Source organism: Diceros bicornis, chromosome 28 (assembly GCF_020826845.1).
Source record: "Diceros bicornis minor isolate mBicDic1 chromosome 28, mDicBic1.mat.cur, whole genome shotgun sequence".
NCBI lineage: Eukaryota > Metazoa > Chordata > Mammalia > Perissodactyla > Rhinocerotidae > Diceros > Diceros bicornis.
In genome coordinates, this window is record NC_080767.1 from 44,504,969 (window position 1) to 44,519,444 (window position 14,476).

A 14,476-nucleotide genomic window follows, 5' to 3' on the forward strand; every position below is an offset into this window, starting at 1 on the left:
CCCCAGTAGATAGTTGTATGTCATAGTTGCACATCCTTCTAGTTGCTGTATGTGGGACGCGGCCTCAGCATGGCCGGAGAAGCGGTGCGTCGGTGCACGCCCGGATCCGAACCCGGACTGCCAGTAGCGGAGTGCATGCACTCAACGGCTAAGCCACGGGGCGGGCCCTCTGATGCTATTTTAAATAAATATATATATTGTCCTGCTTTGGTCTGTGGATGTACAAAAACATATGTCACTGATCTTTGTTTTGGGTGGATATGTGATAGATAGTTCATAAATTTTTCAGCCAGATTCCAGATTTTAAGCTAAGTATAGTTACTGAGGCGTTTGCAGTTCTAACCCTGAAAAAAATAATTTAAAATGGATAAAAAGCTCATCATGATATTTGTCCAGAAGTTTGAGAAGAAATTCTCAAGTGATCTAACAGAACTATTACCAATATTATTACTGCGTTGGAATCACTGATGAGAGAGTAAACTTGAAAACTCTTCCTGTCTCATCTGTAGCAGAGCTGGGTCCTGTTTTTCTAGTCATGCATACTTGACCCCTGGACAGGCTCAGCCGGAGCCAGCACATGCTGAGCTGTGGGGCAGTGATGTGCTCAGTTTTCGAGAGGTTTTGTCTACCCTGGAAATGCATAGACGCTGCCAGAGCCAGAAGCACTGGCCCCTCCAGCCCCAGCAGCAACGGGGGTGGCTCCCGATGGGCGTCCTCTGGCTAAGGGTGGCGTCCTGTCCCTGTGGGTTCTCGTGTGCACACACACCCTCTCCTGCACACCACAGCTCTTGAAGACCCAGCAGTATCCCCTGCAGCCCCTTTTTCCATTCCAGGTGTTTGGAAATATTGCCCTGGATGATGACACCAGCATCAACCGACACAACAACTTTCGGACATTTTTACAAGCCTTGATGCTGCTGTTCAGGTGTGTTGTTTGAGAGGTCAGCCCAGGCTCAGAGGCCCCTTCCTTCAGGATGGAGAGGGTATGTGCTGATCCAGGGACCACCCCTCCCAGCCCCGGATCACTCTGGCTCCCCTCAGTGGACCTTTCCAGTTTCTCCTCACTTTCTGCTTGTCCTTTCCTGCGGGCTCCTGGGCCTCAGGACAGACTGAAGGGAACCTTGAGAGTCCCGGGCCAGACGGCCTCCACCACCTGTCTGGCAGAAGCTAAAAGGCCTCCAGTGAGGTTGCGCCTGAGACGCTGAGGAGGACAGGTGAAATGCCCAGCAGGGCCTTTCTTGGTGCGCTGGCCTCAAGCTTTCCATCTGCTCACCGTATTGATTACAGGGATCTGTGGGGTCAGAGAATAGCAGAGCAGCAGGGGGAACTGCTGTTGACAGAGCATGTAGCTTCTCGGTGACCCAAGGAATCCAACTGGCCAGGACTGCTAGTCTGAGTGACTCTACCTGCCACCATCGCTAGTGGGAGCTGTGGTTCCGTTGGCTCTGGGGTGCAGCCAAGCCCAGCACCGGGGTGGAACCTTGAGGGGCACAGGGCTTGTTTCAGGCTCAGAGGCCTCCCTGCAAAGATGTGCTTGAGAGAGCGTTTGGGGCCAGCTGCTGTTCTTAGGGGTGGTCCACCCTCTCTGGGCAGGGGGCTGCCGGCCATCTTGATTTGAGAACAGATTTGGTGGCAGAGGGAAGAGGGTGAATGTGTCTCCCTGCCTCCAGAGTCTCCTTCGTTTAGTCAAGCTTACCACCGTGACCTTAGGAGGGAAGAAAAGAGCTCCTCCTAGGGATTTATGGTGGAAACCCTGCCTTGGGGCCCGTTCCTGTGGTTTCACCACTTGTGTTCATTTGTGCAAGTGCGTCTGGCTACTGCAAGGCCTGCCCTGGGGGTGCCCAACACAGCCCGCCCTGTGTGAGTGTCCTGGGGCTCGTGGAAGTTCTCCTCTGGAAAGATGGTGAGCTCGGCCCAGGCCTGCCTGCTGAGCTCCCTGGACAGAGTTTCTGACTCTTGTGCTTTGTATCAGATGAACAAGCATCCTTAGGCTTACACTTTCCCCAAATAGCATCATTTCTCTGGACTTTAGTTGTTACTTGAATTTCATTTCCTCATTTATTAACATCCTGCCTTGTGCCACAAAAGATTTGAGGCAGGCCTGTGAAGTCAGCCTTAGTTTTAAGCCTTTAATCTCAAAGACCTCTTCCTCCCTGGTCTTTGTGTCACATGTGAACACCCTCGTCAGTCAGGCCTGGCACAGGCTGAACCAGCTGCCCTGCAGGAGGCCCCCTACCTTTAGCCATTGTCAGTGGGGAGTGGGCCCAGCTTCTGCCCGGGGTTGGTCACATGGGTGCTCAGAGAGGGGATCCAGGCCTCTGGCCTGCCTGTAGGTCTAGTGCACATCGGGCCACTGGTGCTGGCTGTGTGTCCAGGAACAAAAGTCCACGCAGAAGGGTCCTCCAGGGTGGCTAATCGGGGTGGGAGTGTTCTTGGTGTGTTTGAGAAACACTCAAGGCTGGTGTGGCTGGAGTGGACTGAACAGGGACCACGGTAGGGGGTGAGGTCAGGGAAGGGGCAGGCAGCAGGTCTGACTGGGCTGTGGGCAGTCATGTGAATTTTGAGTTTTGCAGTGAATGAGGGCGTCCTAAAGAGGAGAAATGGCACTTTCTGACCTGTTTAGTGGACCTGCTGGGCTGCTGGGTAGGGAGGGTGGAACAAGAAGATCCCTTAGGAAGCTGCTGTAGCAACTCGGGGGGTGATTGTTGCTTACCCAGGGTGGTGAGAATGGTAAGATCTGGCTGGTTTTGAAGGTGTTGGGGAGGAGATCAGGACTCTACATGGCGTGTGTTGCCTTCAAGGCGCCAGATGTCCGCAAAGGGGTGCTTACCGTGGTGCTGACTTCTGGTGTACTGGGTTATGTTTAGGTAACTAGTGCTTTCCCAATTAATGATCAATTTGAAAATCTAATTCTAGAGGGTTCTTTTTGAGGAGCGGGCATCTGTCACCCAGACCTTACATGAGTGCAGGTTCTCTGTGGGGAGGGGGCGCACTTGACCCAGATCTCCTGAGTGCTCAGGCTCCCCCGATTCCTCCCCAGGCCAGTCCTGGGCCTTCCTTCGTGGGCCTCACGGCTCTGCCCTTCTTCTCAGGAGTGCCACCGGGGAGGCCTGGCATGAGATCATGCTGTCTTGTCTCAGCAACCGGGCCTGCGACAAGCATGCCAACGCCAGTGAGTGTGGGAGCGACTTTGCCTATTTTTACTTCGTCTCCTTCATCTTCCTTTGCTCCTTTCTGGTAAGTCCTGGTCACTGTGCCCATCCCAACACCTGTGTCTGCCTGTCTCAGTCCATCTTGGGTCCCTCTACATCACTTGTTGATCCCTGATTTTGATTCTGTCACATTACAAGCTTATTCTGTATTGAATAAGCCCTTGTTTCCCCAGAGATGATGACCTCATAATCCTAAAAGGACCTACTGGACAATGAGCTCCTGCAGGCCCTGCCCTTACTTCCATGGAAAGGGTTTTAAGTTTCCATAGGGCAATCATCCTTTAGTTTTCAGCTTCTAGAAGGACTTCCACCATGGTGATGGGATACAAAGAGGCAGCACTGTGGCCAGAGTGCCTAGGGCGGAGGCGCCACAGGAGACTAGTGGGATCAGGCTGGGGAGATTGGCAGGCTAGGTCCCAGGAGTGTGGATGTTATTCCAAGTCAGCAGAAGCCTCTGGGAGACTTTGAGCAGGGGCGGGACATGATCTGCTTGATATTTTAAGACTTCACTCTGGCTTCCGGTCAGGAGAGGCTGTGGAGTGAGCAGGAGACAATTAGAGGTGACAGTGGCCTAAAGAAGGGTGGGAGTGAGGGGAGCTGGGTGGAATTGGGCTGTATTTTAAAGGTAGAGCTGACGTGGTTGATGATTGAACATGTGCATGAGAGAAAAAGAGGAAAGAAAGCCGCGCCCTGGGGTTTGCTGGGGTGATGGAGTGAATAGTTTTCCCCCTGAGATGGGAAGATTGAAGAGCTGCAGGCATGGGCTTAGGGAGGGAGGGAACAGTGACACCTAGTAGGCCTCTGGGCTGGAGATATAAAATAGTTGTCACTACTGTTTGGTGTATTTATTAGGCTGGATGATATTCTCTAGGTCCCTGCTACACAAAATGTAGTTCAGAGACCCACAGCTTAAGCATCACCTGAGCACTTGTTAGACATGCAGATTCCTGGTCCCTCCCCAGACTCACTGTGTCAGAATCTCTGGGAGAGGGACCCGGGAATCGGAATTTTAACAAGCTCCCCAGGTGATTTTTTGTGTGCTAAACTTCAAGGAGCACTGACCTAGGGAGAGTGTAGTTTGAGAAGACTGATGAAGACTCAGCCCTGGGGCCATTTAGGAGACAGAAAGGAGCATTGGATCCAGACGTTGAGAAGGAGCAGTCAGTGAGGCAGGTGAACAACCAGGAGAGGGCAGTACCCCAAAAGCCAAGGGAAGAAAGTGTCTCAAGAGGGAGGAGTAGTTAATCATGTGAAATATTGTCAGGAGGTAAAGTAAGAAGATGACGGAGAATTGTTCACCAGATGTGGAGAGGTAGGGGCCATTGGTGACCTTTGCAAAAACAGTTTCCTTGGCATGGTGGGACCAAAGTCGTATTGCAGCAGGTTCAAGAGATAATGAGAGGTGAAGAGCACAGCAAGAGCAGACAGCTCCTTTGAACAGTGGGCAGCGCTGAGCAAACACTTCAGATTTATGGTCATAACTTTCAAGCAGGACCAGCCAGCACAGATTGTGCTTTTCTCTAGCTGCATTCATGACTTGGCACCATGGATAGAGAAGTGTATTATCCAGATTTGGGGTTTCCAGACAAGCGTAAGGAGGGAGAGAAGAGTATGTGTGAGTGTGATTTTAGTGTTGGATGTGGGATCAAAGCTGGGGACAGAAGGAGGTGAGGGCAGGAGGGAGGTGAGGGTTAGGGTTAGGGTTAGGGTTAGGGGCAGGGCCACAGGACTGGAGGCCCTCACATGGACAAAGAAGTTTTGGGATACAAGTATTGAAGGAAGTGAGCCAGGAGGATAGGAGAGGTGGACAGAGAGTGGGACATCTGAAGTTAAGACTTTGGAGGTGGTGATGGTAATGTTCATTGGTAGTGACGAAGTTTAGCATATAGTCCTAGGAATAAGGAGCTGAGATGATGAGGAAGAGTTGGGGGAAGGTCAAGGAACAGAGAGGCCAGGCAATAATAGTTGGCTCATCTCTGTGGATATTAACAGCAACAAGAATGATGATAAGAGTAGAAGTGGAGACAAAACCAGCAAGCCAGGTGCTAGATTTTCCATGAAGGAAGGGAGCAGTTTAGTAGATCATGAGCACTAAAGAGCAGGTTTTTTTTTTTTTTTTTAAGAGGATGGAGGGGGGGCATCCATGTTTCAGCTAGAGCAAGAAGAAATGGAGAATATTCAGGTAAGATGAAAATATAAGGATTTCTGCCGATGGTGGACTGTGAGTCTTGGAGGATGCAGTAGGTTGAGGTGGTTGGGAAAGGTGAGCATGTAAGACGAACGAGCTTGCATGTTGATTGAGAAATACAGAAAAATCTACAGAACTGTGTTTCACTATTGGTCAGAAACCAAGGAGAGGATTTGCATGTTGCGGTCATCCCCTGATCCCTCAGAAGACCCTGTATGGGAGTGGGGAGGGAAGATTTTCTGGAGAGTCACTGTCCTGTAGGTAGTGGGGGCATTGGTTCTCTATGCAGTTCAAAAACACCTGGTGCTGCAAGAGCCAGCCTACCCATGAGTGCAAAATTGAGCCCACCATCCTGGCCTCAGCATGCTCCTGGCTGCAGAGATGAGATTCCACAGAAAGCCACATACATGATGCCACAGGGCCAGCACTCCCTGGACATGTCCAGGATGAGTTGAAGAATCCCCTGGGTTTAGCTGTCACTCTTGTGTAGAAAAGTGGATATTTGGTGGCCGCTGTCCTTTGTGTCTTATTCCCGTGGACCTCCCTCAGAGCTCTTGGCTAACACAGGTGCCTTTTCCTTGACTGAAGTGGAGAAGGGGTGTAGGCTGGAAACACAGCCCTCCTGGCACCTATCTGTCAGGTGTGGATCTGTTGGGTAACTCATGCTTTGAAGCGCTTAGGTCAGGCTTGGTCTGACAGAGAAATGACAGTGGGAAAAATGGAACTGTGATTTTGGGATGAGTGTCAGGACTAGGTTAGGTTGGGATTCAGTCACCTTGATTGGAGTAGAGGGGCATTGACAGAATAACAGGAAATGAGGGTGGTGACGACCTGCTTACAAGTATTGAATCAGGTACTATGCAGATCCTGTGACTACGATTGGTATGATTATCATCACAGTGAAGAAATGGATGCTTAGAGATGTCAAATATCTTTTTTTTTTTTTGTGAGGAAGATCAGCCCTGAGCTAACATCCATGCTAATCCTCCTCTTTTTGCTGAGGAAGACCGGCTCTGAGCTAACATCCATTGCCAATCCTCCTCCTTTTTTTCCCCAAAGCCCCAGTAGATAGTTGTATGTCATAGTTGCACATCCTTCTAGTTGCTGTATGTGGGACGTGGCCTCAGCATGGCTGGAGAAGCGGTGCATCGGTGCATGCCTGGAATCCAAACCCGGGCCACCAGCAGCAGAGCGCATGCACTTAACCGCTAAGCCACGGGGCTGGCCCGAGAGATGTCAAATATCTTGGTTGGCCTCTGTTTAGAACCCAAGCTGTTGAAATGGACAAATTCCTAGAAAGATACTAATTACCCTAACTGACTCAAGAAGGAATAGAAAATCCAAATAGAACTATAACAAGTAAGGAGTTTGAATCAGTATTCAAAAACCTTCCAGGAAATTAAAGTTCAGGACCAGATGCCTTCACTGGTGAATTCTTCCCAACATTTAAAGAAGAATTAACACCAGTATTCCTCAAACTCTTCCAAAAAATTGAAGAAGAGAGAACACTTCCAAACTCATTCTATGAGGCCAGCATTACCTTGATACCAAAACCAGACAAAGATACTACCAGGAAAGAAAACTGCAGACCAATACCCCCATGACTGTTGATGCAAAAATCCTCAAGAAAATACTAGCAAACCAAATTTAACACGATATTAAAAGGATTATATGCCATCACCAAGTAGCATTTATTCCTGGAATGCAAGGATGGTTCAACATATGAAAATCAATGCAATACACCACAATAACAGAATGAAGGGAAGAAAACAACATGATCATCTCAATTGATGTAGAAAAATCATTTGAAAAAATTCAGTCTCCTTTCTTGATAAAAATACTCAACAAGCTAGAAATAAAAGGAAACTACCTTAACATAATAAAGGTCATATATGAAAAACTCACAGCTAACATCATATTCAGTGATGAAAAAAGGAAAAGTTTTCTCCTAAGATCAGGAATAAGGCAGGGATGCCTGCTTTTGCCAATTCTATTCAATATAGTACTGGAAGTCCTAGCCAAAGCAATTAGTCAAGAAAAATAAATAGGCATCCAAATTAGAAGGGAAGAAGCTTATCACTTTTTGCAGATGACATGATCTTATATGTAGAAAATCCTAAATATTCCCCCAAAAACCTATCAGAACTAATGAATTAATTCAGCAAAGTTACTGGGTACAAAATTAACACAGAAAAGTCAGTTGCATTCTATACATTAACAATGAACAATCTGAAAAGGAAATTAAGAAAACAATTTCATTTACAATAACATCAAAAAGAATAAAATGCTTAGAAATAAACTTAACCAAAGAGGTGAAAGACTTGTACACTGAAACTACAAAATGTTGCTGAAAGACATTAAAGAAGACCTAACTAAGTGGAAAGACATTCCATACCCATGGATTGGAAGATTTAATATTGCTAATATGTCAATACTATCCAAAGTGACCTATGAGTCAATGCAATCCTTATCAAAATCAGTGTTTTTTATTTTTTTACAGAAATAGAAAAATCCATCCAAAATTCATATGGAATTTCAGGGGTCCACGAATAGCCAAAAAAAAAAAAAATCTTGAAGAACAAAGTTGGAGGTCTCACACTTCCTGATTTCAAAATTTATTTCAAATCTTCAGGAATCAAAACAGTATAGTACTGGCATAAAGACAAACATATAGACTGATGGAATAGAATAGAGAGCCCAGAAATAAACCCTCGCATATAGAGTCAAAAGATTTTTGATAAAGCTGCCAAAACCATTTAATGAGGAAATATAGAGTTTTCAACAAATGGTGATAGGAAAACTGCATATCCACATGCAAAAGGATGAAGCTGTACCCTTACCTTACAACATATAAAAAAATCAAACCCAAAATTGATCAAAGACCTAAATAAAAGAGATAAAACTATAAAAATCTTAGACAAAAACATAGTGGGCAAATTTTCATGACCTCAGATTTGGCAAAGCATTCTTGTATTTGACACCAAAATCATGAGCAGCAAAAGAAAAAATGGATAAGTTGGATGACTCAAAATTAAAATTTTTATGCATCAAAGGACCTATCCACAAAGTGAAAAGGCAACCCAAGGAATGGGAGAAGATGTTTCAAATCATATATGTGATAAGGGGTTAATATCCAAAATGTGTAAACAACTCTTACAACCCAACAGCAAAAAGACATACAACTGTATAAAAATAGGCAAAGGACTTAAATAGACATTTGTATAAAGAAAATGTACAAATGGCCAATAAGCACATGAAAAGATGCTCAACATCACTAATCATTAGGGAAATGCAAATCAAAACTCCAGTGAGATACCACTTCATACCCATTAGGATTACTATTAGAAAAAACTAAAAGAAAAAACAAAAGGAAACAGAAAATAAGTGTTGGTGAGGATGTGGAGAAATTGGAACCCTTGTGCACTGCTGGTGGGAATGTAAAATGGTGCAGCCACTATAGAAAACAGTATGGAAGTTCCTCAAAAAATTAAAAGTAGAGTTACAATATAATCTACTTCAATAATTCCACTTCTGGGTATAAACCCAAAAGAATTGAAAGCAGGGACTCAAATAGTATTTGTACACACATGTTCATAGCAGCATTATTCATAATAGCGAAAAGGTAAAAGCAACCGAAGTGTCCATCAACAGATGGTGGATAAGCAAGATGTGATATGAACATACAAGGGAAAATTATTCAGCGTTAAAAAGGCAGGCAATTCTGACACATGCTACAATATGAATGGATCTTGAAGACATTATTCTAAGTGAAATAAACCAGTCACAAAAAGAAAAATACTGTATGATTCCTCTTATATGAGATACATAGAGTAGTCAAATTCATAGAGACGGAAAATAGAAAGCTGAATGGGGAGTTAATGTTTAATGGGTATGGAGTTTCAGTTTGGGAAGATGAAAAAGTTCTGTAGACCAATGGTGGTGATGATTGCACAACAGTGTGAATGTACTTAATGCCACTGATCTATACACTTAAAATGGTTAAACTGGTAAGTATTTTGTTATGTATATTTTATCACAATAAAAAATGGTATTAAAAATAATTCACATCAATCCTACTCAAACTCTTCCAAAAAATAGAACAGGAGAGAACACTTCCTAATATTCTGTGATGCCAGTGTCACCCTGATACCAAAGCCAGACAAAGATGCCACAAGAAAAGACAACCACAGACCAATATCTTCATGAATATACATGTAAAAATGCTAGCAAGATACTGTCAAACTAATTCCACCAACACACGACCAAATGGGATTTATCCCAGCAATGCAAGGATGGTTCAACATAGGAAAATCAATCAGTGTGATGAAGAAAAAAACTACATGATTATCTCAATAGCTGCAGAAAAAACATTTGACAAAATTCAACACCCTTTCATGATAAAAACACTTAGCAAACTTGGAATAGAAGAGAACTTCCTTAACATGATAAAAGGCTTTTATGAAAAACCTACAGCTAACATCATACTCAATGGTGAAAGACTAAAAGCTTTCTCCCGAATAAGGATGTCCACTTTCATCATGTCTGTTCAACGTTGTCATGGAAGTCCTAGCTAGAGGAATTAGGCAAGAAAAAGAAATAAAAGGCATCTAAATTGGAAAGGAAGAAGTAAAACTGTCTCTATTTGCAGATGACATTATTCTCTATATAGAAAATGCCAAAGAATACACACACACACACACACACACACTCACACACTCACACACACACACACACACACACACAAACTACTAGAACTAATTAATGAGTTCAGCAAAGTTTCAGGCTACAAAATCAACACATGAAAATCAGTTGTGTTTCTATACACCAGCAATGAACAATCTGAAAAGGAAATTAGGAAAATAATTCCATTTCCAGTAATATCCAAAAGAATAAAATACCTAGGAATAAATAAATACCCCTGGAGCTGAAAGACTTGTACACTTTTTGAAAACTACAAAATATTGCTGAAAGAAATTAAAGACCTAATTAAATGGAAAGACATCCATGTCCGTGAATCAGAAGACTTAATATTGTTAAGATGGCAGTACTCCCCCAAAGTGATCTACAGATTAAATGCATTCCATATCAAAATCCTAAGGGCCTTTTTTGCATAAATGGAAAAGCCAATCCTTAAATTCATATGGAACTGCAAGGAGCCCCAAATAATCAACACGATCTTAAAAAAGATAAACAAAGTTAGAGGACTCACATTTCCCTATTTCAAAACTTACTATAAAGCTACAATAATTAAAACAATGTGGCTGAAGAGACATTTTTCCGAAGAAGACATACAAATGACCACAGGTACATGAAAAGGTGCTCAACATCACTAATCATCAGGGAAATACAAATCAAAACCACGAGATGCCATTTCACACTCCGTAGGATGGCTGTAATAATAATTTTTTTTTAAATGGAAAATAACAAGTGTTGGCAAGGACATGGAGAAATAGGAGCTCTTATACATTGCTAGTGGAAATGTAAAATGCCTCATCTTCTGTGGAAAACAGTTTGGTGGTTCCTCAAAAAATTAAGCATACAATTACCATATGACCCAGCAATTCCATTCCTAGGTAAATACTCAAGAGAAATGAAAAGATATGTCCACACAGAAACTTGTACATGAATATTTATAGCATCATTAATCATAATAGCTAAAAGATGGAAACAACCCAAATGTTCATCAATGGATGAATGGATAAACAAATTGTGGTATATACCTACAATAGAATGTTATTCAGCCATAAAAAGGAATGAAATTCTAACACACACTACAACATGGATGTGTTGAACCTTGAAAACATCACACTAGGTAAAAGAAGCCAGACACAAGGTCAAATATTGTATGATTGCTTTTATATGAAATGTCCAAAATAGACCAATCTATAGATATAGAAAGGAGATTGGTAGTTGCCAGGGAATGGGAGGAGGGAGGAATAGGGTGTTGATTACTTGATGGTACGAAGTGTTCTTCTGAGATGATGAAACATTTTGAAACTAGAGAGGTGGTGGTTGCACAATATTATGAATACAGTAAATGCCACTGAATTGTACACTTCAAAATGTAATTGTGTGTTAAGTGAATTTCAACTCAATTAAAAAAAAAAGAATGAAGAACCTTAGCTGTTGGCTTCTAGAACCCAAACTATTAACTCCAGAGTCACTGCTTTCCTTGAAGGCTAGCTGAGAGGGGAAGAGGAGGGGATCACAGAGTGGGGGAAGATTGACCTATGTGGCAGGATGGATGGTGGACACGAGACGATGGGGCCTGAATTAGGATGGGGCAGTAGAAGTAGAGAGCAGAGCCTTCAAAGGATTAAATACTGGTTAGGGTTAGCCTGTGGGATCTAGAACCCGAGGGACGAGGCTGCTGCTGGTGTTGAGGAGGCCCTAGGAGTCCTCCGCAAGGCTGTGGGGAGAAGGGCTGGGCAGGCTTTGGCTGTGTCAGTGATCTTTGCTGCCTTGATCACTTCACACACAGACTTTGGCTGGAGGGTGAGGGATGGAGGGAGAGGGCAGGCTGAGGTCTCTCTATGTCACCTCTTCTTCCTGTCCTGCAGATGTTGAACCTCTTTGTGGCTGTGATCATGGACAATTTTGAGTACCTTACGCGGGACTCTTCCATCCTAGGGCCTCACCACCTGGACGAGTTCATCCGGGTCTGGGCTGAGTACGACCCGGCTGCATGGTGAGTGACCCCCCGTACTCTGTGGTCCTCAGGGATGGTCCATGCCCACGGATCTCAGGACAGGGCTGGGGTGGCTTCGGACATGTTTCAAGTGAGCATCCCCCCTTGGGTGCTGGTTGGGGCCCTGGGTTCCATCCCACTGCACGTAGGACAGTGCTGCCCCCCCCCCCAGGGTGGTGCTCTCCTCCTCACTCTCCATGTGCTCTTGGGCTGAGAAATCCTCTTTGGAGACCCTCAGTCCAGCTCTTAGGAGGTTTTCAGGCGTGTTGTGAGACTTGAGGTTCTTACTGAATGGGAGTTTACTGTCTTCTCACAAGGCCTCCATGTAAGGGTCATGGAGAGTCAGTGGGAGAGGGCATGGGGACGACAGAAGGATGTTCTCTCGGGGCCTCACCATCCTCGGGGATTTTGGAGGGCTTTGTGGGCAGAAATAATGTTGGGCCTTAGGACATTCTCCCTGATGGACTCGGGGCTCCCACTCTCTGCCATCTCCCTCGGGCACAGGAGCCGATGTGCTTCTCTGTGTCCCCAGCCCAGGCTGCAGATAGTGGGCACTTGGTGAGCTCTTAATGAAATCACATGAGCTACCAGGAAGGGTCTAGTTTGTTGAAGACCCTTTGGTCGTGGTGAGAAAGGGTTACTGTGCTGCATAAGGGAGGGCTGATTCGTTCCAGACAGAGCAGGGGTCTCATGGAGGGAGTGGTTTGGGTCAGAAGGTTGTTGGAGACCATGTTCCACGGGAGAGTCCTGCACACCCATGGCATACGTTCATCCTTGGGGCCAGCAGAGCAGCATGGATTCACCATCTGCCCATTTGTCTGTTCCCTTGTCACTCGTTCACTTGCTTATTCATTCATTCACTCTCTCAAATGGCTGCTTGAGTAATTACCGAGGGCATGCTCTCTGTAAGGAAAACACAGGACCTGGAGGGGCGGGAGACCTGGCCTGCTCAGCGCCTCGCCCGTGGTGAGCGCTCAGCAGATGTGCACGTGAACCATCTGAGCACCAGTGAATGTGGGGTGCCTGTCACTTCCCGTGTTCTAGGGGGACGAGGAGACTGTGGAGCTGGGGGTACAGCCGTTTTCTGCCTCCTCTCTCCGAGGCTCCCCAGCCTGCCCATGTGACCCTCACACGGCTCCTCGTTTGGTCACCCCTGTGTGCCCGAGGCCTGGAGGACGCTGTCAGTGTTCTCACGGTGAGGATCCCACTTCGTGGCTGGGGTTCTGCCTGTTTTTCCCTAAATTGAAGCTCAGCATGGGGAGTCCTCTGAAGCTTTCTGACCCCTAAGACCGCAAAGGCCTGGGAGCTTGGCTGGGCTCCCTCACTCCCTTCTCCTCCAGCCTCCCTGGAGCCCCTATCCCATTACATCACACAGGATCCCGAAGGTGCTGTGTGAAGCCTTTCCCAGTCTGGACAAGCCCAGGCACCGCTGGCAGCACCTGGGACTCTGGGGCACTTCCAGGCCCCAGCATCTCTGGGTGTTTCCACTGGAATAAAAAGTTACGGCTTTCACTTGGGACAGAACAAGCATGGCTGTGATTTATGTTTCATGGTGTACATGGCTGTTCTCGTGCCTTGAGAGTCCTGTCATTTTCCTGGTGCATCGGCATGTCTACCCTGCAGGACCCTGCGCTGGTGCTGGAGCGCACGGGCTCTCTGGTCAGATCGGAGGGAAGACTGACCACACCAAGGCCTGGTCCTTGTCAGGCAGAGGGCAGGAGAGACTCCAGTTGAGGCAGGATTGAGGCTCATTCCAGGAGGGCTGTCCTGGCTGTGGTTGAAAGAGATTTTTTTCTAGAGGAGATTGTGTTGCTGAAAAACAGAGATGTGTAGGATGTGACTGGACTAATGGGCAAAGAAAGATCAGTGCAGGCCTGCGAGAAGGGGTGACATCCCCCAGATCTCTATGAACTGTAGGCCAGGACTCCTCCAGTCAGCCACAGGTAGAGCAGAATTAGGACATACAAGAAGTGGACTTGGGCCAGAGAGGGCTCAGACTGCTTCGCAAATCCAGAGTTCTAGAACTGGGGCCCTGGAAGGCACAGGCAGCCAGGGGTACGTCAAGATGCTTGTGGAGAGCAGACAGCAAAACGTGAGCCTCACCCCAGAGGGGCACATGCAAGACAACACAAGACCTGTGGTCCAGAAGTAGCGCAGGTGTGACCCACAACTAACACTCAGACTCGCTGCTCCCACGAGGCTGAAAACGTAGCTCACGTCCAGACAGCTGGGGCAGGGGGAGGCCTGGCAAAGGTGGCAGAGCCGTCTGGACCCCACATCCTGAGCAGGACAGAGGGTGCTGTGAGCCTTTCACTAGCCTCCACGACAGATGTGAGGGTGTGGTCATGGTTATTTCCCAGGTGACCACTCTGTTGTCTCCTCTTTCTC

At 46.2% G+C, this 14,476-nt stretch overlaps 1 protein-coding gene across 2 annotated transcripts in view; it reads left to right on the top strand.

The window, feature by feature from the left end:
- Positions 1-14,476, top strand: part of CACNA1B (calcium voltage-gated channel subunit alpha1 B) — a 206,271-nt gene that overhangs the window by 168,418 nt on the left and 23,377 nt on the right. For both annotated transcript variants that reach the window (XM_058524660.1, XM_058524661.1), the window contains 3 exons: positions 834-925; positions 3,093-3,237; positions 11,961-12,088. In XM_058524660.1, coding sequence (XP_058380643.1) covers positions 834-925; positions 3,093-3,237; positions 11,961-12,088 — 365 coding nt within the window. The remainder of the gene's footprint in view (positions 1-833; positions 926-3,092; positions 3,238-11,960; positions 12,089-14,476) is intronic.